This window comes from Apis mellifera, linkage group LG3 (genome assembly GCF_003254395.2).
Source record: "Apis mellifera strain DH4 linkage group LG3, Amel_HAv3.1, whole genome shotgun sequence".
Lineage (NCBI taxonomy): Eukaryota > Metazoa > Arthropoda > Insecta > Hymenoptera > Apidae > Apis > Apis mellifera.
In genome coordinates this window covers 3,640,289-3,666,257 of record NC_037640.1, presented here as the reverse complement: position 1 = coordinate 3,666,257, position 25,969 = coordinate 3,640,289, and the positions used below count along the sequence as shown (strand labels likewise).

The 25,969-nt window shown below is 42.7% G+C and overlaps 1 protein-coding gene across 3 annotated transcripts in view; it reads left to right on the top strand.

Moving 5' to 3' along the window:
• Positions 1-25,969, top strand: part of LOC410967 (ABC transporter G family member 22) — a 145,800-nt gene that overhangs the window by 46,955 nt on the left and 72,876 nt on the right. The window contains exon 2 of one of the 3 annotated variants that reach the window (XM_026439742.1): positions 6,256-6,345. The exons of 1 other annotated variant lie outside the window; for it this stretch is intronic. Coding sequence is in view for 1 of the 2 variants with exons in the window: in XM_026439741.1 (XP_026295526.1) it covers positions 19,671-19,729 (59 nt within the window). In the remaining variant the exon portion in view is untranslated. Of the gene's footprint in view, positions 1-6,255; positions 6,346-19,321; positions 19,730-25,969 lie in introns of those variants that run through there. One more of the 3 variants, XM_026439741.1, reaches the window with a different exon arrangement.

Genomic DNA, 25,969 nt, shown 5'->3' with positions numbered 1-25,969 from the left:
GATTGGAGAGGGATTTAAAAGAGTCGAATTTCTCCGTTCCCTCCCTCCCCTTTCCCGATTAACCTTGATCGATTTGCGCGTAACCCCGTCGTTGCACTTGGCTCGATTGGATTAACGTGTCGGATCCGCCTTAAGCTCCTGTGTTCCCACCGATAGATCCTCCGTCGATCCTCCGTGATTAAACCTCCTCTCGAACAACACATGCAAACTCAACCCCCCTTCGGATTATCGTAACTGCACGCACTCTTATGGCCGCATAAACGGCTCCGGATCCGTTCCGTTCCACTGTAAATCGCCTCTTTAACCTGTACCTCTTTAACCTCTTCTCTTCTCTTCTCTTTTTCCTCCCATCGTGCATTTATTATCGCGCTCTTCGAGCGCTCCTTTTCGATTTTTCTCCTCTCTTTTTCCCTTTTCACGAGAATAATCTCGTAACAATCGGACTCTATTCTCGAATATATATGATATTTGATCAAGGATCGATCCTCGAAAATTATAATTTGATAAAATTGAATCGAATTGTTCGTCTGAACAGTCTTAATACTCGAATCGAAATCGTTGAAATGTGCGAGCAAGAGAGATGGGCGAGCAAGATTGGCCTCGTCGTCGCGATCCTCGTAGCCGCATTACGTTTCATTATCGGTAATTGTAAAGAATAAATCTTTGCCGACCATCTTCCGTTGTTGGTGTCCGGCCCCGTCTGGCCCCGGGCCGCGCACAATTTCCTCCGCGTTTAAACGCTTCCTCCCCTTCTCCTGCCGTCTCAGCTTCCAATTCAGCCGCTAAAAATATCGATACGAACCAAGGAACCCCCCTTTTCGTTCGAACCTCCCCCTCTTATCATCACCGTTATCCGTTCACTTTTTTCTTCGCTTTATGGGACGAAGATCAAGAAGATCACAATTTCATTTGATAATCGTCCCTGCTAGGAAAAATCCTTCCATCTAAGTCTCTCCCTTCGATCCTCCAGTTTTCGATAATAATCTACACGACCTATCCCAACGAAAGGGAAGGAGGGGAAAAAAGGAAAAAAGAGAGAGAGAGAGGAAGGGAAAAAATGGGAGATACCGGTAGGCACGAGCCGGCAGCCTCCTATCAGCGTATCTAGGAGCCGGTGAATAGAGGCCACTCCGTGTATATTTTCTGTACGCGTGTCGGGAGACGCATTTTTACGTTACGTAGGACGGGAGGTATGTGAGGCCGGCTCTCTCGCCAGCCAGCCAGCCAGCCAGCCAGCCAGCCAGCCAGATAGATAGATAGCGTGCGAGGAGAGAGGGAGAGAAAGAGAGAGAAAGAGAGAGAGAGATTGTATCTGGCGGGTTCAGAGACCCCGTTCCTACGTGTCTTTTACTCGGTGTGCGCATACGTTAACTGCATATGACTTGTTGGCGTGTGCATAAGCGTGTATATATTATTACGCGCCTTACGGTGTGATTGTTGATTTCTTGCGCCACCGTGTTATGTATCGTTGATTCAGTGAGTGATAAGGAGGAGGGATCGAGCGTCTTTGTCTCTACCCCTTATCGCCGGTTAATAACCGGATTTTGGTCAATTTCGGTTCGCCTGGTTATTTTTTTTTTCCCCGCGTGTATATGAGTCGTCCCTTCTGACGGATGTGGTGAATTTCCATGTTCGAAAGGAGATTTTTTAAATTGAACTTTTATTCGAATAGGACGAAGATTAAAGGGAGCAACGAATCCAGTTTCTTCTCCAGTTTTTTCGTATTCTCGCAGAGAATAAAGAGAGAGAGACGTCGAATTACCGAAAGAAGAAGAAAATTCCACGCGGAATATATCTTGCTCGGATAACTTATGTAAACGCGGAGTAAGAAAGGAGGGAGGGGGGGGGGATAGTACGTACGAGTTTTCTTCGCTAATAGATAGTATATTATAGCCATAACGATAGAGGGAATCGTGGGCTCGCGAGACCGTTTGAATTTTACGGCTGTCTCTATTCTTCACGGCTATCGTATTTATGGTGCACCGTAAGAGAAACAGAAGAGAAACAGTTCAAAGAGGGGTTTCTACTAGGTGTCCGATCAGGCCGGTCATAAATAATTCTCATCGCCTGAATTCGTTCTGATTTATAGCTAATTCAACTGCAACACCACCAAGCAACGGACGACGCTTGCTTTCCTCTCGCTCGATATTATATATATATATATATTTCTGTCTCTCTCTCTCTCTCTTCGTCACGTTTTTTTCCCGACATCTTTCTCTCCATCCATCGTTTATGCATCCGTATTATTATTACCGAATCACGGAGAAGACCGGCGAGAGGATAAAAATCGAGGAGGAATATTATGAAAATATAAACCCGATGAATAGTGAAAGTAGATATTGATGATCGCATGATAGAAATTAAACTTACGGACTATTTGAGAATTACAATATACCGGTGTACAACATTACTTTGGAATATTACTTGTTGGAAATATTACTTGTTTCCAGTAATCGATACTTATTAAACGGTGGTGTAATCTTACGAATATATTACGTACGCGAAATATCTATAAATCTTCTTTCAAGATTTTTAAGAAAGGAATCGTGTCGATCGATTTTTCTTCTTCTTTTTTTTTTTTCTTTCAACGATGGAACGTGGAAATTGCGTGGAATTATTGAATTCGATCTGTTTCTCGAGCGGAATGAAAACGGGTCGCCGCGGAACCCGTGGCTCGATCGTTGGTTCGCGCGATCGTGTTCCTTGGATGGGGAGCGGGTTTGGTTGAACATCGTCGAAAGGGTCGGATGTGCACTGGCCGGTTTAAAATGTGAGTCAGTGCCGTGGATTCGTCCTTGGTATTCGTGCATTTCACAGTCCACCTCGAATCGTCCTTCTACCGGGTGAGCCAATTCGTACACACGATCTCGATTTCAATCTTGACCTCGATATCTCGATTTTTTTTCCCCCAACCCGGGCCGAGATATACGCTTTCTTTAATAATAACATAAGTCGAGAGATTATTTCGATACACTCGAGATTATTCCGTATATATTGCGATATTATTTAAAATTATAATACGCTTTATATTTAAGTTGAAAATTTAAATCGTGTATCGCGTTTAAGTTATTTATAATTTTTTTTTTAAATGTTTCGTTATAACGACAATGTTAAATCAATGCAACATTATGGTCGTGATGGTAATAATAGGCGCTGCTTGGTCGTGTGTTTTATTGATTTTTTTATTTCTTTCTTTTTTTTTTTTCGTGCAGAAACATTCACGAGAGTCAATCGTTCTCGAATTCAGATTTTGGATTTTAATTTAGTTTCGCAAGGGGAATTGACTTTATAAAACTTTTGAATTATAAAAAAAATATTTCATGTTTATTCAGCATCTTGTAATCGCATGCAAATTTATATTTTTTAAAGATAAATAAGAAAATTGAACGGGAGTAAAAATTATTATTTTACACATTTGATTATATATTTTTATGTATATACAAAATTCATTTCCATTAAAAAAAAAAAAAGTCCAATAAATCTATAGATGCAATTATTAAAGTCGTTATCCTCCTGTTCGAACTTTATAATTCTAACCTTGGTTCAATTAAATATACTTACGACTTCACTGTTGTAATAATAATCTCTAATAAAAATTATAATTGCAGCCTTAATAAGTTGCTCAACAAGATGAAAATAAAATAAACTCTGTCGAAATATGTCCCTTCCCTTCCTGTCATTAGTATCGGTGACAATATATTTTATTAAATCGTACGGATAGACCATTAACATCTCTAATAACAGCTTTCGATCCATCGATCTATCGAGTATCTCATCTCGTGATAATAATATAATAATATAATGTCTAATAATTCTAGACCAGAGTGGAAGAAAGAATGGATGGAAAGTCTCGTGAGTCGCGCGCGCGACTAGAATTCTCGCCAGCTGCAATTCGCGTGATCGTTCGCGCGATCTCGAAGGCTCTCTTACGTAACCTCTACTCGCACGACCAAAATTCCAGCGAGTGCATTGGCGCAATTACATACGAATATACTGTAAGAACAAATTGCTTTCTCTATCCGTCTCCGTCCCTCTTCGTTCGAATTGATTTACTGCCAATCTTTCGATCTTAGGTTTTTTTTTTTCACGGAGGAAAAGCGATTTCTGTATTTATAGGTTATTTCGTGAAAGTGAGGTTAGGAGATTTATACGGTAATCTTATACGCTACGCCTATATTTTACCATTTTATTATTCGTATTAACAGTGTCTTTGAAAATTATTCTTAATTTCCTAGACTCTTTGGCGAGGTTATCGTTTAGATTATATTAGAATTTAGACTCGTTGGAAAAAAATTCGATCCAAGTTTGTTTTCGTGTTTCCCTATCTGTATTCTCGATCCATGTATCGCCAATTAGAGGTTAATTAATTATTGTAACATTATAAAATCGAGATATCGGTAACTATTTCCCCGTTATCTTAATAGGTCTATACACGTCCAAATATTATTCCATATTTTATCAATCTGTTATAGTTTATTTCTTAAAAAAAAAAGAGAGAAAAAAATCGAAGCGCAATTGATTTCGACACGCCCAAGATTTCTCGATAACGAATTCTTGTTCGATAAGAAAACGATACGGGGGCAATAATTTCTTGTTCTTTCTTCGAATATTGGAATTTCAAGAAATTGGAATAAACAACTCGACTAAATTAAACACTCTTAATTTTCACTCGAATCGATATATTAACGTAAACATACAATTTTCCAACCCTTCCTTCCAATTTTCGTCGAAGATATATTAGAAAACGAATCGAGTTACGTTATATACTCATCGACAACAGCTTTACATTCACTTTCGATCGAAAGCGAGAATGCAACGTAATGTAACGTAACGTAACGCAACGAAACGAAAATCCTTTTCTCAACTTAACCACTTTTCGATCGATTTGCACGCTTTCCTTTCCTCCCCCAATCGGGATTCGCGCGATATCGCGACGAGCGCGGAAGAGGATCCGCGTCTCTTGAGAGAGGAGGAGAGTCTCGTCGCGACTTTTCACGACTTTACACGTGGCTCGTGATTCAGTCACGTAGCCGGCTCGTTTAAGCTCGTGATCGTTAGCCGGCTGGTGTTATATGGGCGTAACGTGATTCTCGTGTCACGTAGCGTAACGCGTGGCCCTTCGTGGTTCCCTCGCGAAAAAAACGTGAGAGGGAAACGACCGAGAACGGCGATTCGCGGTGGAAGGGGAGGGGAGGAGGGAGAGGAGGAGGAAGGGTGCAGACCTTCTCTCGTGACGCTCCACCATTGGGGACCCAGGTGGAGTATATTCGTATATTTGGGGGAATAATCTCCTCGTTGGCGTGCAACAACGTGAAAGTGAGAAACGAGCCTTCGTGACGTTTAACAGATGGTTAGGTGCAACTTCTGATTCTCCTTCAAAGGTCAATCCTTTCCTTCTCTCGACGAAGAAGTTTTTTTCCATCCCAATTCGATTTCGACGAGATGATTAAGCTATTTATTGGCTTGTTATCTCGAAAATTTATTTATAGCATTCGATTCGATCGATTTTAAATCCACGGGAATCCTCGAAGTTTCGACCATAAGTGGACGACAAATGATAACGAAATGACGAGGAACAAAGGCGGATTGGAGCGGATAATCGGGAATGAGTCAGAGGGCCCCCTCGATAGATTGGGAAATCGGGCATTAACCGCCGTTTCCGGCACCGCTGCTCGCGGTATCACGTGTACACCGTGAACAGGATAATTTGTGTCGAACGCGTGACCGGGCTGGCTGAGATTTATGCACGGGATAGGCACGCGCGCCGCTGTTCTACTCGATGTTTATCTAAATCGCTCCCAGATCTCTTTCCTATGCATTTTACGCCTTGCACTTTAACACTCGGTTTTTCGGTCCCACTTAGGCTGGAAGATAAGGTTTCGATTAAGGCGGGCCGCTGATACGTTTGCTATGCTTAACCAGCCTAACCTCTTACAGAGGTGTTTTAATGTTTATTAGACGTTGCTATTAGACGTCGGTTTCGATTTTTCTTCTTCTTCTTCTTCCTCCTCTTCTTCTTCTTGTTGCTTTTTAATTTAATCTGGTAGATTAAGGGTTTTATTTATGGGGGCACGGAAGTGAAGAAACGTTTTGCACAATGAACGAGGATATAGTGTTATTGGTTTATTGAAAACTTTTTCCATTGCCTTTTCGTTAAGTTGGGATAATTTAAAGATAATTTGTAGACAACGAGAAGAATTGTATCTATGAAAATTTTCAAATATTCACACATCTTTCTTTCTGTTTTTTTTTCAGGTAAGATCCATGCACCATCGTTTCACAAATTCTCCTAAACCTCGAAGGTATTAATTAAACGCTGGACCGGAAACACTCGACATGTTCAAGGTAGGCTATTAAAATGTTATTTAACTTGCTGGCTAACTACTCTCTCGAATAGATCTCGAATAACAGTTAGATCTTAATGTTTTCTCGAGCAATTTTCATCACTTGATCGATACACCAACTAGATCCAGGCTGCTCGTTAATGCAAAGAGTAACGTAACGTCGAGATTTCCTCGAAACGATGTCAAGGCCGTGACCTAATGCAAGGTCATCGACGCTTCTTTCTCCATCCCCTCCCTCCCCCTCTCTCTTCCTCCATAACTTCTGTTTTTCGCCGTTGGAATTTTCACCAACGTGTCCAAGTCGAACCAAGCGGAATCTATGCCAGGAATGTCAGCTTCGAATCGAATCTGATTGAAAGTCTCGTCTCTTTGTTGGAATCGGTCAGTTATTTTTTCTTAAAGGAAAGAACGAAGAACACATTTCATTATTATCTTCGCAACACGTGTCAATCAAACCATCATTTTTCATTTCTATTAAAAGAAAAAAAAAATATACATATATATTTATATACTCCTTCCAAATTTCTTCGATTCGAAGATCGAAAGAATCGCAAAAAGCCACCCAATCGATCGAAAGACGTTCGAAGGGCCGATTCCCCTGACTGCTATGCATGAATGGAACAGAAGTCACGATTCGCATTGAGGTCTCGTAGAACGAGATAGCCCTCGAATAAATATGCGCCGCCGCGCCACGTCGTATAGGAATCGTAGGAAGTTCTTTCTTTCCTCGCATTCTCTCCCCCTCTCCCTCTCCCTCCTCCTCGAGTGTCGGTGACCCGTATCATCGTATCGATCCATCGATCGATGGCCCGCCAATTAGAGCCCTCTTTCCCTCCGTCGTCGTAATAAATCGAACGACATCTACGCGAGTTTTCTAATCTGCATGATAAAGGGACTGTGCGTTGAAAAAAGAAGGAAAGAGAGAGAGAGAGAGAGAGAGAAAGGAAGGAAAAACGAGCGACTGGACAAAATAGGGGGAGGAGGGGACGGACCCATTATGCCACCGTGTGAGTCACGATTCTTATCGTTTCGGCGTCGCTAATGGAATTAATGAATATTTCTTCGAGCCTTTCCTCCCCCCTCGAGCCTTCCGCTCGATTATTGGTGGTTTCTAATCGACGATTAACGAGCCTTTGTTTAGTAGAGGTTTCTCTTAATTGTTCGCCAACAACAACAGGGGGAGAGTAAGTGCATCGTGAATTCAGTTAGAATGCGGTGTCAAGTTCTCCTTTTGACTCGCGTTTATTTTTTTTTTTTGATAATAGAGTAACGAAGGTAGATGATGATTTAATTACTTCCTATTTATTATTTACTATCGTTTGCGGGCTCGATATTATTGGATAGTAGACTGCAATCGGTTGTTTGGGAAAATGTGAAACGATTCGTATTAAGAGTGGATTACTCTTTCAAAAATTCCATGATTGGGTACACAGGTATCGGCGAGATAACAGGGATAATCGCTTAAATGGCAACATTCGATACATCTTCGTTTCTACTCTCCTCGTAATTGATATATACGATTCCCAAACGGGATCGAGAAATAGAAACATCGTAAATATTTATTTATAAAATATTCGTTTAATTATACGGTGTTTATACACATCATAAATTTATATATACCTGAGACGAGGGATTTCTGACCGAGTTTCGAAGCAAGGAATAAATAATGATTCTGCGCTAAAAAAATTCATCGAAATTTAATGTAATAAAGGGAGAGAGAGAGATTATTAGAAAGAGAAAATGAGTAAAAATTGGGGACGGATCGAGATCGAATAATAATGTAAATCTTTCCTGCGAAAACATCGATTAAAAGACAAAAGCGGAACGGTCAATTACTTAAAGTACATATTCTACATTGTATAACCGAGGACAAAAGAACCGAAAGGAGAAAGGCTATTGGACACGGGTCAAAAATGAAATATTCTCCATAACAAAAGGCAGGTAAAAACGAAAAGGCTACTTGCACGGCTCAAAAATGTAATGTTCTCCATAACAAAAGCAAGTAGAAACAAAAGCCAGTGACTCAAGAAACTTAACGTTCCCCCATAGCCAAAACGAAAAAAGCAACCAAACGTTCCAGCAACGTTTCACTCCTACTCTCTCTTTCTTTCTCTGTTTCCTTATCTCTCTTTCTCTCTTTTTCTGTCTCCTTCTCTCTCCACCGCAGAGTAACGAGAAACGCGTGCTTGAAAACGCGACTGTAGACCGTGGCAGACTATTCTCTCGCCTCGGCAGCCGCCTCGCTTGTCCTTCTTCTCCTTCGACTCCTTCTCCTCCTCTTCCTAGTCCAAGGTGGAGGAGGTTGTTGCACCCTCCTCGAGCATTGTGCATGCGTGCACGAGGGTGCCTAGCCCCCTTCATCCTCTACTCTGTATGCAACCCGTCTCTCCTCTCCGCGATGGTGCAATGACACAGCTTCGTGGAAAGGCATCATAGCGGAAGAATTCAGGATTATCGATTGCCACCTCCTGGTCTCCTCCAACCACCGATTCTGCGCTCCTCCTCTTCCGCGGGGATTAATCTTCCTTCGATCTTTTTCCCTTCGAGATTAATCGCCCTCCAACCTCTCTCTCTCCTCCCGCGAGAAAGAAATCGAATATATTCGATATATTCGTAGAGGAGTTAAGAAATCTCTCGATCCTAAATTTTTATATATCGTTCGTTCTCATAATTTTTAAACAAAATCAATAGAATCGTTTACACCTAATCATCCCCAAGAGTTTTAAGAAACTCTTTCTTAATTAAACAACTCGACGAGAAAGGAAGGAAGAAAGAGAAAAAAAGGAGACCAAAACGCTAGAAACAGAAAATCTAAATATTTCAAGCGAAACGCACACGCCCATAGGGGCCCCATACCCGGTTTTATTATTCCCTTTCGAGGTGTGCTCGCGCTTAGAAAAGTCGCGGTATACTCGGCTGGCGCGGGTACTCCTTGGGCAGGAATATAAAGCGTTTTATGGGTCTGTCTGGCCGTGCGAGCGCGGCCGACACGGCGAGGGGCCCTTGGCCCCTTGAGCGCGAGTCCTCTTCGGGGTCCTTGCGCCCATCCGGCTCGGGACTGGATCGAGAGCAGTGCGCGTTGCCCGCTCGCTTCGTTGTTGTCCATAAACGCGTGGAAGCCGCTATAAATCAGGCCGTTTGTCGAGGAACGAATCCCGTTCGCGGTTCGTTAGAAAATTACACCGCTCCCTGGGCCTCGCGCACCGAGACAGAGAGAGAAAAAGAGAGAGCGAGAGAGAGAAACGTTAAGAAAGAGAGAAAGAGAGAGAGGAGAAGAAGAAGAAGAAGAAGAAGAAGAAGAAGGAGGGTATTCCCTTCCAGATCCTTCGACGAGAATTCTTCCCTCTCTTGTGCTTCTTATTTCTCTCATCGCGGAGTGGCTGTCGGTCTGTTGATTGACTGACCGGAAGTTGCACTCGAAGCGTTATGGCGGAGGCTGTTCGGTGGGATGTTAAAGGGAGGGAGGGAAGGGAGGGAGGAAGGGAGGTTTCGTGTGGTTTTGTTGCGAGAGAAGGTTGCCGGAGTGGATTCTTGTTGCTCGGTTTTGAGGTTAGGTTTTTGTGCCGGGGGAGGCACGGCGTAGGTGGCGTTTCGGTTGGGTTAGGTCAGTGGTTCCCAACCTGTGAATATAACGACACGAGAATACACGATGATAGACGTGGGGGGATCAACAATTTTTTTTTTTTTTTTTTTTGAAACGTATCTAATCTTTGCGTGTTTGTATATAATTTCATCGATCTTTTGTGAATTTATCATCGAAAACGAACGGCTTCGAAAATTTTTTCTTCCCGAAAATCAATCAAGGCGACAATTGATCACAGAATTCAATTTCGTCCAATCCTTCTCGTCGTTTCTAATATTCTGTTGTATGGAAAAATAAAAAGATCCCCGAATTTCTTCTCTCTCCTCTTCTCCAACCTCTCTTTCGAGACTCTTCCAAAGCGTTCCCTCTCTCGTCCACTACGGAGGGGAAAGGGAGGAAGAGGGGCTACTCCAGGGCGCGTTGCCCTCCGCGTCGTCGGTGACGCGCACACAGGTGCACCTAGGCGCATTTTTCCGCGGCGCGTGCAGCGTGATGCCGCGTCACGTGTCTAGAATCTTACTTTCACTCGGGGCCCGTGCGTACGGGCCCGTTTTGCAACCGGCCCCGATCGCTCGCGGAAATCTCGCTTCCATCCATCCATCCATCCATCGATCGATCAAACGCCGCGAGTTTTCATCGGCGAGTCCGCGCCGCGGAAAGGTCGTCGCCGCCGCTCTTCACGATTCGAGCGCAGTTGAATATCACCGCGTATTATGTAACGTTCGATAATGGATACGATGCTCGATAACGCGTTGTTTGCGATACGTTGTAACAGGAGGTCGTTGACCTTTTGCTCCAATTGATTCGATAAAAAATTCTTCTAAATTGTATGTTTTTCTTTTTTTTATGAAAGTAAATTTTTCTGAGGAGGTATTTTTTAAGTGATCAAGTTAGCCTTTTAATAATCGAGATATAGCGTTGTATCGGATAAGATTTTGTAATTGAGATATCAGTTAGTTAGGTAATTGACAAGGAAATTGTTATGTATTCTTCTGAATATCGATGATCTGATGATGATGAATGTAAAAAGCGAGCTTTGTAAATTAATTCTTTTTTTCGAACGAGCGATGTTTATTTTATAGAAAAAAGATTATTGGCGTAATCACGGTGATAAACAAATGCGCATAAATTATGAATATTATTCGTATTTCGCAAAAATTCCTCTTCGTTTCATCTTTTCACAATTTTATTTTCCAATCGTCCTCGATTAAGTTGCAAGGGAAAGTATCAGAAACCAAAACAAAAAATCATTTTCCACGTAAGAGACGTTTAATAATTAAACATCATAAATATTTCCGCTTTATCGAAAACAAATGCGATACTTGCATCCAATGTATATATCCATCACAGTATATCATCGATGAAATAACAATAACAAGAAACCCAAATAAAAACAATTACATTCTCGCGTTATTCATCCAAACTGATTAATCATCTCGCTTGAAGTAGAGACGAAACCCTCGCGCTTTTTCCAACATTGCCACCATTGGCAAATAAACCTCGTGTGTAAATCCTCGATCCTTCTTTTTCACGATGGATGAGCGAGACGACGAGTGGCTTGACCTTCTCCAACGACGCGTTCCCTCCTCTTCAACCACCAGCCCCATCCAGCAGGGCGTCTTTGGAATAAATAATCCCCACACTCGCGGATTTGCACAACGTGGATGCACGATTCGAACCTCGTCCGTTGTATTCCCTGGTAAACATCGGCATCCCTTTGAATCGAAGATTACACCGAGAGGAGGGCCTTCGGTCCTCCTCGACCTTTAACGACGTCCAAGCTTGAAAATCAACCCTTTAATCTTTTCGCTCGAACAGGGGTGGCGGATGTATCTTTTCCCCTTTCCTCAAGCAGTTTCAACAATCAATTCCATCAACGGGACAAATAAACGAGACACCCTTCCCTCGCCCTTCAACTTGGCGCCAAAGGCCAAACCAACCCCCTCGTCGATGATTTTCACCCGTTGATTAAAGCGACGACAAGGTTGAAACAATACTATCTTCTTCGAGCAACTACTTTAAAATGTTTGTATCACTCATTGTTAAATACCTCTCTTATAAGTATCAGAGAGAATATCGAGAAAGATATTTGACTTCATTTTCAAATACTAAACAAGATGAACTCTATTTACGATTAAACCAAGCGAGTCTCTCCTCGTGAAAAACCGAATCGATCGAAGAAAAGAAAACTAGAAAACCATCCTCACCCTCCTCTCGCTTATGAATGACTCTCGAGAAAGTCGAAACAATGCATCATTCTTCTAAAATGATTTTAGAAGCGCATCTCTCCCCGTAAAAAAACCGTCGAATCGATCGAAAAAAAAGAAAGAAAGCACAGAAACTTATAGAAAAGGAGAAGGGATGGCAACGATCCATCGCATCCTCACCCCCGTCGACTTGGCCTCGTCGTCGTCGTCGTCTCGCAGTGTCGATTGCCAGCGGCGGCGGCGGCGGCGGCGTAGCGCTCGGCTTAATGGGTGCAGGGTCAGGAGGGGTGGTGGAAAGCGGCTGCTGCTGCGGGGGGAGGGGAGGCTCGTTGTCGTCGGCGACCTCCGGCCAGGAGGCGGCGCGGGGGTGACGGCGGCGGGCCGAGGGGGGGAGGAGAGAAGAGGAGTGGAGCGTTGCAGGCGGAGGAAAGTGGCGGAAGGGCGACGAGGGGGTGACGCCGGGGTCAATACACCCGTAATCTCGGTGAAATGCACTTGGGCGCAACTGGCGAGGCGCTACTACTGCAGTTACGCCGAGCCCTACGGGCTGGAAATAAGTGGCCGAGGAGATTCCGCTTTTTTCTTTTTTCTTTTTTTTTTTTGGAAACGCTTTGCAAAAGATGAATGAATACGAGGAGAAGAGGAGGGTTGTATATTATTGTATTATTGGAAGGGATTGTTTCGATTTGGATCGCGAGGGTTTGGAAAAGGAAAAGTATTGGTTTTAAGTTGAATTTTTGAAGGGGGATGAAAATGTTCATAGGCGATCGAGGCTACTTTCGAAAGCTTTAAGAAATCCCATCCTCCGATTCCAGTAACACAATTTCCAACAACCATCTAATTATCAATCATCAATCGCGGGAACGATCCTCTCGAAATCGGTGTCGACGCCTTTCGATCGCGGTTTCCCCGTGAAATTAGAAAGTCGCTCGCCGATATTAGAAGCAGATTCACGATCGGTATCTCTTCGTAAATCCTCCCATCCCGGATGAAACTCTCGGGTTTCTCGTTTCCACGCTCTTTGTATCGAAAAGGCGCGCGCCTTTGCAAAGTGTCTCGAGCAGAGATTCATCACCTTGATTTTTTTTTTTTTTTTAAATGATCGATAATATAATTTTACTTTGAAAGAATTACAAAGTATATACTTGCCTATTCCTCTTTATGAGACAAAATTTTAATAATCCTCTCGAACTTACAATTATTTTTAATCATAGATGGACAAAAATTCTTTCGAAATAAAAATATAGAATCGATGTATGTGTTCTTTCCCGAAGCCATTCAATTTTCCTTTAAACATTTATGAATAATATAATACAATGCAAAATTCGAGGAGGTAATTTCAGATGAGACACTCTGTATGCAAGTGTATATCGTCGTTACACTTCCTACACTGCAACCTAGTTCGCCTAGATATTTATAAAGAGACACCTCTGGAACGTTGCTCAGGGCGGTTCTGACCTAGAGGGATGATGATGGTCGATTAGGCGAAATAGCTTGGAGAAATTCGAGAGAATATCGAGATGGTCGTTTTGGAAATAAAGAAGAAGAGAAAGAGAGAGAGAGAGATTCGTGTCAGTGGAGCTTATGGGAAGAGGCTTTGTAAGTTGGTGGGGTATTTAGAGAACGATTGCACTGGGTTTTTGTTGTCGGTTGCGGTTTCGTGGTTTTCTGCCTCTTACGAGAGTGCCTCGACGATTTTTCGCAGGTTGGGTTGTTCCGCTCTGGAAAGGAAGTTCGGAATGGTGTTGCGCGCAAACTATTTTACATGTATATTAAACTCGCAAACTCTAATATCTCCAGAGAATATAAGCTTTCCCGTCTTCGTTCGGATTATGAATAAGAATATCGAGTTTTCGCACGAGTGCTGTTTTAAAATGTTCCTTTTCACAAAGATGATAATCGTAAAAAGAACAATCGTACCTAAAAGTTGAACTCGAAGAAATTATTCGATTCTGGATCTGGATTCTGAAAGATACGAATTATTAGTGCAAACAGATGGAAAGATTGACGCGAGGAAATATATATCTATCGTCGTTCCATACCCGATAATTCATAATCCTGATACGTATAATCGAATCTACACGTTCAATGATAAGATTCAGATTCGCAATTTACATACGCGATGATAGTTTCTACGAAAAGTGATCATGATCAGCCCCATTAAACGACAATATTCCTGGGCCATTTTAATTGGCAGATAGCAATGCTGAATTACCTCGGGGTAACCTCGACATTACTGACTTCGTGTGTAATAACCGCCGTGTGTAATAACCCAGTCTATCGAGGCGAGTTGACAATCGAGTCGTCCGTCTCGATTATTCTCGCTGCTATCTGTCTGTCGAATGAAAAATCGTCGAGTAATAATGAAGGACGAGTACATGAGTACGTGTCTCTGAAAGGATGGTGAAGGAAACTCTCGGAGGAATTCGTTAAAAAAGGATTAAAAAGGATCGGTTCTTATATAATTCGTATAATTTATATTATTTATGCCTGCAAATAAGCAAACACCGGGCCCCGTTTTACGACGGGCAAGAATAAAACGCGACTCGTTTTATGAATGATGAAAGCTCGGAGAACAACGACGACGAACAGGGACGAGACGAGGAGGAAACGAATAATAATACGAGGCTTAATGGCCGATGCAGACGCGATCAGGAGCCGTGATTTTGCGATTAGCCAGATTTAACCCTTTTACGGTGCACGGTACGGAGGATTTTAATTTTAATTTTCACGTTTCTTATTTCCCAAATAACGTACAATCTCTTTTATCCCTTTCGTGTTGGAAAAAATTGGAATATTTTCACGCGATAATTATTACAATTAAAAAGAGGATCGAAGAATTATATAAATTGGATACGAATTGGAATTTTTCGATGCGAAGTGTCAGAGGCTGGATATATACGCTCTCGAACCGGATATATATAGGTCATTTCCAATATTATTCCAATGTTATTTTAATATCGTTCAGGGGATGGCTCGATGGAATGGATATCCAGCGCGTATGAATTTTTTATTTTTATTTTTTCCAACCCAGTCGGCTACAACCTCGCTGTCTCCGATATCCAACAATTTTCCATCGACGCATTCGACGATATTACAATACTTTTTTTTTTCGCAATATAAATGAAACGTGCACACATACACACACACATACAATCTCGAATCCTTGACCTCCCCCAACGAGATTCCAAAAAAAGAAAAAAGAAAAAGAAAACTCAAATTCCTCGAGGCGCGGCCGATTCGATCCTCCCCCTCAGCAAGGGTTGCCACAACGCTCGAAGATGCAAACCGCGTTCAAGGCCTGCTCGAGGCGCATTCCGCTTTTACCACTTTCCTGCTCACGTGCGCCGGAACAAGCGCAACCCGGGGAACCTGTTTCGTCGGTCCTGCCGGTTTTTTCCACACCCCCCTCGCCCCCTCTCCCACGATACACGACCACACGCTCAACTTTTCCCCACGATAAACATTATAATTTATCGTTCCTCGCGCGGATCGTGATCTATCCGGGTTACCGTGCTATATATAAATATATAAAATATATGAGAAAGATCGTGACTGGATACGTACGTATAATTATTAATTTTCGTGTAAGTGCGATCGAGTGAGCGTGTTCGGAAGTGAAATAATTGACGGAAGAGTAGGGAGAGGAATGGCAAAATGGTGGAATAGAATAGGAAGAGAGGAGGGGGGGATAAATAAATCTCGGCAGAGGAGGAGAGGCCGCGAAATTAAAAGGAGGAGGGCGATAGGGGAGCACTTTCTAGCCGTATCGGGCTTCATTAGCTGCCGCCGCCGCCGCCGCTTCGTGCCCCTTTCCCATCCTCCTCCCCCCCGCCGTTCGAAAGTCCCCGCGGAGAGCGTTCGTCCCACTTGCGGACGGATCGGTGACGTGCAATTTTCTCCCCGGGTATTACGCCTTCAATTCGACAACTGAACCGTGTCCATCTCTCCGTGTGCTTCCCACCGAAACTAGTTCGCCTTAGCTGGGCTCTCGAGTTGCATGGAACCGGAAAAAAGAGAAATTTCCATTCTCGAGCCTTCTCTAGTAAAATTCTATTCAGATTCTATTTCTTTCTTTTCCAGTTTCGGGGATTTTTGGATTATTGTTATCAATCATTATTCCATCTTGAAATTATCGTTTGTAATTAATTCTTTGTGGACACACATTTTTCTCCAAATTATCCACGAAAAATATTAAATCTCCGTGGTCGATTATTTCGAGAGAAATGGAATATCATTCCCCCTCCGTCGAAAAAGTTTGGACGAGAATCGCGTGGACAATTTCACGGGGCGAAGAAAGTTGGTTGGCGAGGCTCGTTAATTAAGCCTCTTAAGTTCAGAGTTCGTGGGGCCGATCGGGGAAACCGGTAGCTGGCCAAAGTTTCGGACGAATCCCCCGTGGGAATAACGTGTCACGTATTCCAAGGAAGGAGAGATGATAGGAGGAAGAGAATCTTCTAAAATGGATCGTATTTATAAAGAGGAAATCCTCCAACTATTTATCAATTCCAACCAAAATTAATCGCGAAAAATTCGATCGCAAGATTCCACGAGAACGAACAAATTTATTTAATAACCCACTTTAGAATATACTTTAACAAAGCAAAACTCGTGATAATACTCTTATAAATTTCTATCCAGATTCGAATCGGATCCAGTTCAGAAACACCTCTCCCTCCTCCCCTCCGTGAAATTATCGATTCTCCAGTATCGATCCTCCAGTCCCATCGGGTGGGGCTACTAAACAGGCTAAGCTTGCGTTAACCCCCGCCGTGACCGAGTCGATCCCACGATCCATCGTGCGATGCGAGCGTGTACGGATCCAGGGCACAACAAATCGTCTTGGAAGAGCAAGTACACGCTGGTACCGGCGTCGCAGAAAAATCGGCAACGAGGGGGATAGCCGAGGAAGGGATACCCGGACACCCGGTAACCGGCCAACGTCCCACATCAGCCGGGTAACGTCGTGTCGGAAACAATATCCACCTAAATCTGCCTATGAATCCAACTGGTATCGTTGCCTGATATCCATGAAACGCTCTCCTCTCCGTGGCCTGCCTCTCCCTCCTCCTCCTCTCTGCCTGTCTCTCTCTCTTTCACTCTTTCTCTTTCTCTCGAGAGAGGTCTTGTCCCGTTGCGGGAAAGCTTGGGCTCGGTCCGCCGGGCCTGTAATCTCTCTTATTCTCTCGCCGTTGACACGGATGGAATTAAACATGGCGTGTGTATACAGTGCCCGACAAAAGTTTTAGTTTCGCTCGGGTTTCGAGAAAATTTTCGAGAGGGTTTTTTTTTTTTTTTTTGGAAGGAAGGAAGGAAGGAGGAGATTGGATTGGTGTCTCCTCTCTCGTCGCAGTTGGACACAGATAGAATCGAACATCACGTGCGTGTTGTACAGCGTCCGGCAAAAGTTTTCTGATCTTTTTTTCATTTGTACGAAGGGAGGTTTTTCGAAGGATGGATTCGTAAGTTCCTCTTGGATTTCGATAACTTTTAATCTTTTAACTTTTTGGAAGATGTTGAAAATCTTCGTCTCTTCTAAATCAAGAAACGAATTATTAAATCGGAGAACTAAAATCCATCTCTTCGCTATGGACTTCCATATCCAAATTACGAAAGATATTAATTTACGAAGCATCATTATAGCCTTGTCATAATTTCGCCAAAAAAAAGAAATCAATCCTCTTCCTCAACAATCAAACTTTTGCCCCGCACTGTAATGCAAGACCTCTCTCTCTCTCTCTCTCCCTCCATACTCTCGTCCATATTCACAATACCAACAAAAGATCCACCATCGAGGGTATCCGTGGATGCAGCCGTTGCAACGAGCTTACCTGTTCACGTGCCGGTTGAAGGTGACCGTGCCTCCTAGCCAGGAGTGCATCGAACGAGGTATCCAGGCTGACACCCACGCCGCCACGTTTTCTGGGCCGAAAAATCGCGGGAGAGCGCCGTTCACTTCCGCGTGGCCTGCGCGCGCGCGCGCGCGCGCACGCAACCAAGCCAGCCAACCAGACGGAGCCAGAGTGCAAGCGAGCGCGGAGAGACCCGGGTTCCGGGTCGGTTTTTCGCCCTGAAAACGTCGCGATTGTCGAGGCCCGGCCTGGGCGAGCCGGGCGTGACCAGTTCTCCATATATATATATATATGTATATATATATATACATGTGCGTGCGTTTGTATGTATATTTTTTCCTTTTTTTCTCTCTCTCACTCTCTTTCTCCCCACCCCCCCTCTTTCTCCTTCTCCGCTCTCTGATCTCCTTCTTCGCGCCCCCTTTTTTCTTTTCTCTCGGCTCGGGAGAGCCGCGCACACTTGTGCACGCACAGGCCTCGAACCGACGCAGCGTGCCGGCGGCAAGTCTTCAAGTCTCTTTCGAGACGACTCACCTTTTCCCTTTTTTTTTTTTTCCTTTTCCCTTTCCTTTTTCTCGCCATTTTCCTTTTCCTTTTCCTTTTCCTTTTCCTCCTCGGTGAATGGAAGGCAACAGCCCCCTCTTTCCTCTTGGTTGGTGAATGAGCGAGAGCTGTCTACGAGCTGGATCGATGGTCGGTCGGTTTGAGGGCGAGTGGAGGATTTTTTAATTGATAGAAAAAAAAAGGAAAAGGAAATTCTTTTTGCACCCTGTCGAATCGCGAATTAATCGAGATTGATCTGTCTCTTCAATTAATTCCTCTCTTTTCTTTATTCCATTTTATTTTCTCCCTCTTTAATTCGAAACTTGCTTAGATATTCACAGAAAATTCCAAAAAAAGAATATCTAACCCTCGTCATCATCCGCCTAACTTTATCCCTCCAAAAAAAAGAAAAAGAAATGCCACCCTCGCCAATTATAATCACAATTTAATTCACGTATTCCACGCGGCGCACAACTACCTCCTCAACCTATTCTCGATCTTCTCTCCACCTCCACAATCCCACGTTCACCTCTCCCCTCCCACCCACCCAACGCCTGTCCAAAACCCAAACTCCTCCTCCTCCTCCTCCTCTCTCTCTCTCTCTCTCTCTCTTTCTCTCTTTCTCCCCTTTTTCGCTGGCACGGAACATAGCGCAACAGCGCGCAGTAAAGAGGCGTCGCGTGACAGGAAAAGATTGGTAGGAAAGAGACCGAGGGGAGAGTCCCTCGGATCGAGCGTGAGGCGGGAAAAATCGATTTCGCGGCAAAGGAAACGGCAGATACGGTTGGAATGGCACGCGGTGCATCGATCGGTCGATGGTCGATGAAGCGGTGTGCAGCAGTGGCGTAGTCGTCGATCCGTCCGCGTACAGACGCCCACGGGTTTTTCATTCGGTGTGAACAAAGAATTCGCCAATATTTTACACTCGATTCGGATCCTGCGACTCGCGAATATCCGTGTTCCTTCCTCTCTTTCTCACCTTCTCTCTTTCCATCTTCCTTTCTCTTTCTCCCGTGGTTCAATCGAACATACGATCCATATATATTCATCCCCTGTATATACATATATCTTTTTTCGTATCGTGTAAGCGTGTATCGTGCTTCGTCCCTTCTTCTTATCGAAGGATTTTACCCGGGTAGACATGGTGACCGGATGCCTGGACGAGAACTCGTACATCAGGGTGCTACTTTTGATCGAGAGGTATTTCTTTTTTCTTCTTTTCTGATTTTAATATTGGTGCGCGGGTAGTGTAAATTATATATATATCAATAATAAGTTATTCGTTCATTCGATCGGTTTATCTTAAATTTTTAGGGGATAGAGAAAAGTGTTGGAATAATATAATCGATAAGTTTAATATAATTACTTTTCTCGTTCTCTCCGCTGATTCAACGCTTTTATTAAATGTTTACCCGTGCACAGTGTTGGGTGTTCGAATAACCGGCTATAAATAACCGAAGAAATCGCGCGGAACGATCGCCAATGATTTATCAATCGAGATTCAATTTCTAACTCTGGAAGGAAGGAACGTAAACAAACGAGAAAACTTGCACACACCACACCGTGTCTATTTCGCCGCTTTCGTCCACGTGATATCTGGGGAATGGCTCTCCGCTCCATTCGATCCATTAATCATCCGAGCCGAGAAATATATAAAAAAAAACCGTGTGAGACTTGCTCGCGCTAATATGACGGAGCCTCTCTCACGGCTGGACACGAGCGATTAAAAGAAGGCAGGCGCAGTTTCCTCTGCCCCCTTGATCCGCTTGATTATTAATCGTGTCCACGGAGCGGAAACGCGTGTTTCACGGATGCCACGTGAATCTGGAAAAACGAGTATATCCAGCGTTCGATTATTTATTTAATTTATTAATTCTCCCCTCCTGGGGAGATAATTCGAATGTATGTCAATATTAATAGCGCGTTGGAATCGATGTTCGCTGATATTTTTTCCTTTTTTTTTCTTCTTCTTTTCTTCAATTATTTGTAATTCTGCTTCATGTACGAAACTTCGTGAAACTTCGTGTTGTTTTGATTGTATAACTTTTACGATGACAAGTAGAAGCTTGGATACGAAGTAATCGAGATTTTTCAATAATAAATAAATTTCCTTGTATGAATTACGGTAAATCAAGTACACTTAACGGTATTCCGATAGTAAAACTCCCTTTATGGGATATATAAAGTGAATTAATAAACGTTGCATTTGTATACGATATATTGAAAGTAGAATTTCGAAGTATACGATATATTATTCTTCTTTCGAAAGATCTACGAGATCTTTTTTATTAATTCTCAATTCCAAATAATATTTTCTTAAAATCGGACGCGTTCGAAGGGATGAAAAGATCGGTGATGAAGAAGATGGATCGAAGAAGATTATAATTTATTCCTCTCGTTACGATTTCTCAACGTTTCTCTTAGTTTCTAACCCAGAAAACGTGTGGCACAAAACGTAAAATAATCCACCCTCTCTCTCTCTCTAACTTTCATTCCTCCATTCCTCCATCAAGATCATCAACAGTGTAGGTCACAGGGGAGAGAAGACAGCGATAATAACCATAATCCGCACGACAATATCTCCTTCTCTTTTTCTCTCTCTCTCTTTCTCTCTCTCTTTCTCTCTCGCGCGATCCATTTAAACTCTAACTCGATTTCTTTCCTTTGAGGGGGGAGAGTCTCTGTACAGATGCATTTTCTAATCGTCGATGAGACAACCGAAGCGAAACGAAGAAAACAAAAGAGGGAAAAGTAGAGCGACGATCCATCGGAAGTGATACGCAGAGAGGGAAGGGAAATTTGTTCTCAGCACACTTTTTCTGCGCGGTTTTCATTACGTAGCGATGGGATCAAGTGTGTATCGTTAAGCAGGTTAACAGAGAAATATCCACAGACTAGATTCGATGCCTTACATATCCGAATGGACCACTTTCGATTCAGATTCGTGATATGAGTTTCGCACGTCTTCCTTCTGTGCTTGTAACTTAAAGAAAATAAGGATTAAACGATATTTTCGAAACTTGAACTCTTCTTTCAAGTATTCAAGTACATTTTCAAAATTAATCGTTTTGGATATTCCATTCATCCAAGGCACGAAACGAAAGAAAACGTATCCCAATTTCGTTCCAATATTAATACCATTGATTCAAAGATTCGAATAAAAAGAGATTTTCAAAGAAGTGCACAAAGAAAAAGAAAAAAAAGAAAAGAACGATTATCTTGAACGAATCAAAAGCGAAGAATAAATTTTTGATCCCATGATTGGGCTTTCAATGGCCACGTGGCGCGACGCTCGTAAAGCGGACTTCCTGATGATCGTAAAATGATTTCTTGCGCCTCTCGCGGACTCCCTTCACGGGCAATTAAGGGGAATTGGGTCGGCTTTGGTCGCTCGCCTCTCTGGTGAAAGATAGTCTCGCCCCTCTTTCGTCATCCTCGCTGTTAGATGCAAATACGATAGTCGCGTTTAAGTTCGACGTGTCTTCTGGGGTCGTTGATCGTAGGAAGTAGTAGGAGCTTTGTGAAAGGAAGGGCTACCGGTTGATTTATTATATATCCTTTTGTTTCATTTTGTTGTCATTTTATGGGGGAGGAGATTTCATATCATTTTCCCAAATAAAACCAACTCTCTCTCTCTTTCTCTTTCTGAATCGTTTAAGTTTCGTTTTTGGAATATTCTCTTGAGAAAAGACAGTCGTGTTGAGCTTCGATAGGATACAACCGTTTCGATCGATTATTAGAAAGGGGGAGGAGAGAAAGAGATATTTCTCTTATCTCGATGCAATAATAACTCGACCACGGTTGTATTCTTGGTCGAGGATTCAATTTCTAGATTTCCTCCAATCGTTCAGCTCGCTTCAGCCTTGCTCTTATTACTTCAATAACCTCCGTATTGGCCTTCTATTTCGATTCCCTTGGCCGAAATCTCCACCTTCATCCTCAAGATTTCACTTTCGATCGAGATGAGATTAATGATCGGATGTCGGATTATAAATAAAAAAAAGAACTGATAATCGCGGAGCTCTCGGTTTAATTTATCGAAGAAAAAATATAATGATCTCTTTTCAATAAGATTCTCGTTGGAAAATTTATTCAATCATCGATCATTTTCGTTGACAAAACAAAATTCACGCTCGATTTAATAATAAACGTTGAACAGAAACGATTCATCGGCCACGATGAATACAATTTTACAAATTCTCTCTCTCTCTTTCTTTCTGTCTCGACCAAACGCGAATGTTGATCAACGTTCCCGTTCATTACGAGCAATTAGAGGGGGGGCGTAAGGGAAATTACGGGGTATCAATTATGCGAAGGATCGACAGACCGCCGTAGTCTGGGACCGGAAACTCGATTAAACCCCTCGTCGTCTGGAGTCGCGACGAATCCCGAATTCGTCGGGGATAAATCCTTCCAATTAAATTCACTCTCCTCCCCGAATCGATAGTTGGAACGCGTTGAAAAATGCATATCGCGCGATATTATCCACACTCTCTCTCTATATCTCTCCTTTCACGAGGGGAATCGATTTTTATTTTTTTTTTAATTTACAGAAATCGTTGCCCATCCTATTGTTGTTTGCAATGAAAACGTTCGCGCCGATAATAATAAATGGGATCTTTTTATCCCCAAAGTGGAAAGACGGGGAAAATGGGTGACTGAGATCGTTTGTTGGATCGAAGGCCTTCCGGTTTCGAAGGAGGAGGAGGAGGAGGAAGAATGTGCTCGCGGAATCCAGGTTGAGTTTCGACTTCGTGAAAGTGTGCTTTTCTTTCTTGTGCCACAGAGAGAGAAAGAGAGAGAGAGAGAGAGAAGAGAGAGATGAGATCGCACATTTTCTGCGGCGTCTGGCATTTTCTGGCGAGCGTCGAGACGCCACGAATCGTTGATGTAAATTTTCCCGCATTTTTTCTAAAGTAACCACTACTTTAGAAAGTAGCCTCCCAACTTTCGTGACGGATTATTTCCCTTTTCGGTTTTCAAACAACGAGGATTATGAAATACACGATGAAAGCGAGATTGGAGGCCCTTAATTTTTTAATTTACACAAATATCGGAGGATCGATACGATATCTTCGTTATATCGAAATTATTCGAGAGTTTAATCCTTTCGATGATAATAATTTACTTGCTGATTCCATGATTATATAATTCACCACGAGGGAATAAATTTCGAGGGAAGGAAAAAACTAATTACGATATTAATACGGGATGTTAATATATTCATGGAAATTATATATATATATATACATTCACAAGGGTGAATATTTTATACAAAGTGATCCACGACACATTTAATATTTAATATTCTACACGATAAATTACACGAAATAATTTTAACACGCATAGGTTGATGTCTGTTACAACCTGTAATATGCAATATCCGGCCTCGATTTAAACATAGATACTCGATACGTTGTTCGGACTCGAGAAACAAACTCGATCATTGGCGAAATTTATCCTCGACTCCCCGTCGGCATTAAATAGATTACCGCCAAAAATAAACAGAAGCATCATCATCATCATCATCATCTTCCTCGAGAAGCGAAAGAGGTTTACAATTACCTCTTCCCTTCCACGTGTCACGAAAAGGGTTAACATATTCTTCCGTATTGAAAAAAAGAAAAGAAATTTTTTCAACGACCTCCGGCACGCGAGGAGGGCCTGGGCGCGCGGAAGGGCCGAGAGCAACAGGTGCAGAGTAGAGGCGTCGATCGATCGACGGCGGGGGGGGGGGCGCGGGCGTCGAAATGCGCGCGGATCGCGTCGCGGCATGCCGGAGAGAAATCGGTGGAAATTGGGCCAGTCGGTCAATTGGAAGTAACGAACCCTCCGCCAACGTATTATTTCGAAAATGATCCACTCCTCTCTCGACAATTAACGGGCGGCAATATCCCTCTCTGCAACTCTTCCCCACAGATTTAGAATCGCAAGAATCTTTCTACAGTAGTAATGGATCGAAAATGGTATCAATGGAAATTAATGATAATGTATTACACCAGGAAACCATTTCCTACATTTAATGTTAAAATATACAATTCCAAGATGGATATATATATATAAAATTCAATTAGTTTTTAGAAATTTGAACGAACAAATACACGACGAAATGGAAAAAGAATCGAAAGTTCTCCGACCGAGCTCAGACAACAAATTCATTTCCTCCACTCTCCAAAGACGTATCCTTAAACTCAATAAAACTCGATGGCGCCGCAATTCCCAGCGCCACGCTCTTCCAATCGAGTTCCTCTAATTTCACCTCTCCCCTCCCTTTTCTTCCTCCTTTTCATCGATCAACTCCACTTCTACCATGGGCTCGAAATCAACGTTAGAATTGATCAAAAGAGAAAACGAAATCTTCCTTAATAATCTCGTGTTCAACTTCGTTCGTTATCCCAAATACTTAAGATGCATCTCTGCGATTTTTATTTCTTTCGAACAATTACTGTCTTATCTTGAATAAAAGCTCCAATCTTTATTTATTCCCAAATTTCTGATCGAAAAATATATATATTCTTCGTTTCCTCGTAAAGAAATGTATCTCTGTAACGCTTCTTATCGACCATCGATAAAAAAGAATCGCGAAAGAAATTCCAGCACGCGATTCTAAATCTGTGGGGAAGAGTTGCAGAGAGGGATATTGCCGCCCGTTAATTGTCGAGAGAGGAGTGGATCATTTTCGAAATAATACGTTGGCGGAGGGTTCGTTACTTCCAATTGACCGACTGGCCCAATTTCCACCGATTTCTCTCCGGCATGCCGCGACGCGATCCGCGCGCATTTCGACGCCCGCGCCCCCCCCCCGCCGTCGATCGATCGACGCCTCTACTCTGCACCTGTTGCTCTCGGCCCTTCCGCGCGCCCAGGCCCTCCTCGCGTGCCGGAGGTCGTTGAAAAAATTTCTTTTCTTTTTTTCAATACGGAAGAATATGTTAACCCTTTCGTGACACGTGGAGGAAGAGGTAATGTAAACCTCATCTCCTCCTTTCGTTCTCGGGGGAGATGAGATGATGTTGATGTGTTCTGTTTATTTTGGCGGTAATCTATTTAATGCCGACGGGGAGTCGAGGATAAATTTCGCCAATGATCGAGTTTGTTTCTCGAGTCCGAACAACGTATCGGTATCTATGTTTAAATCGAGGCCGGAATTGTATTACGGTTGTAACAGACATAACCTATGCGTGTTAAAATTATTTCGTGTAATTTATCGTGTAGATATTAAATATTAAATGTGTCGTGGATCACTTGTATAAATATTCACCCTTGTGAATGTATATATAATATATTAATTTCCATGATATATAACTCCGATTAATATCGTAATTAGTTTTTTCCTTCCCTCGAATTTATTCCTCGTGGTATATCGAAATTATTCGAGAGTTTAATCCTTTCGATGATAATAATTTACTTGCTGATTCCATGATTATATAATTCACCACG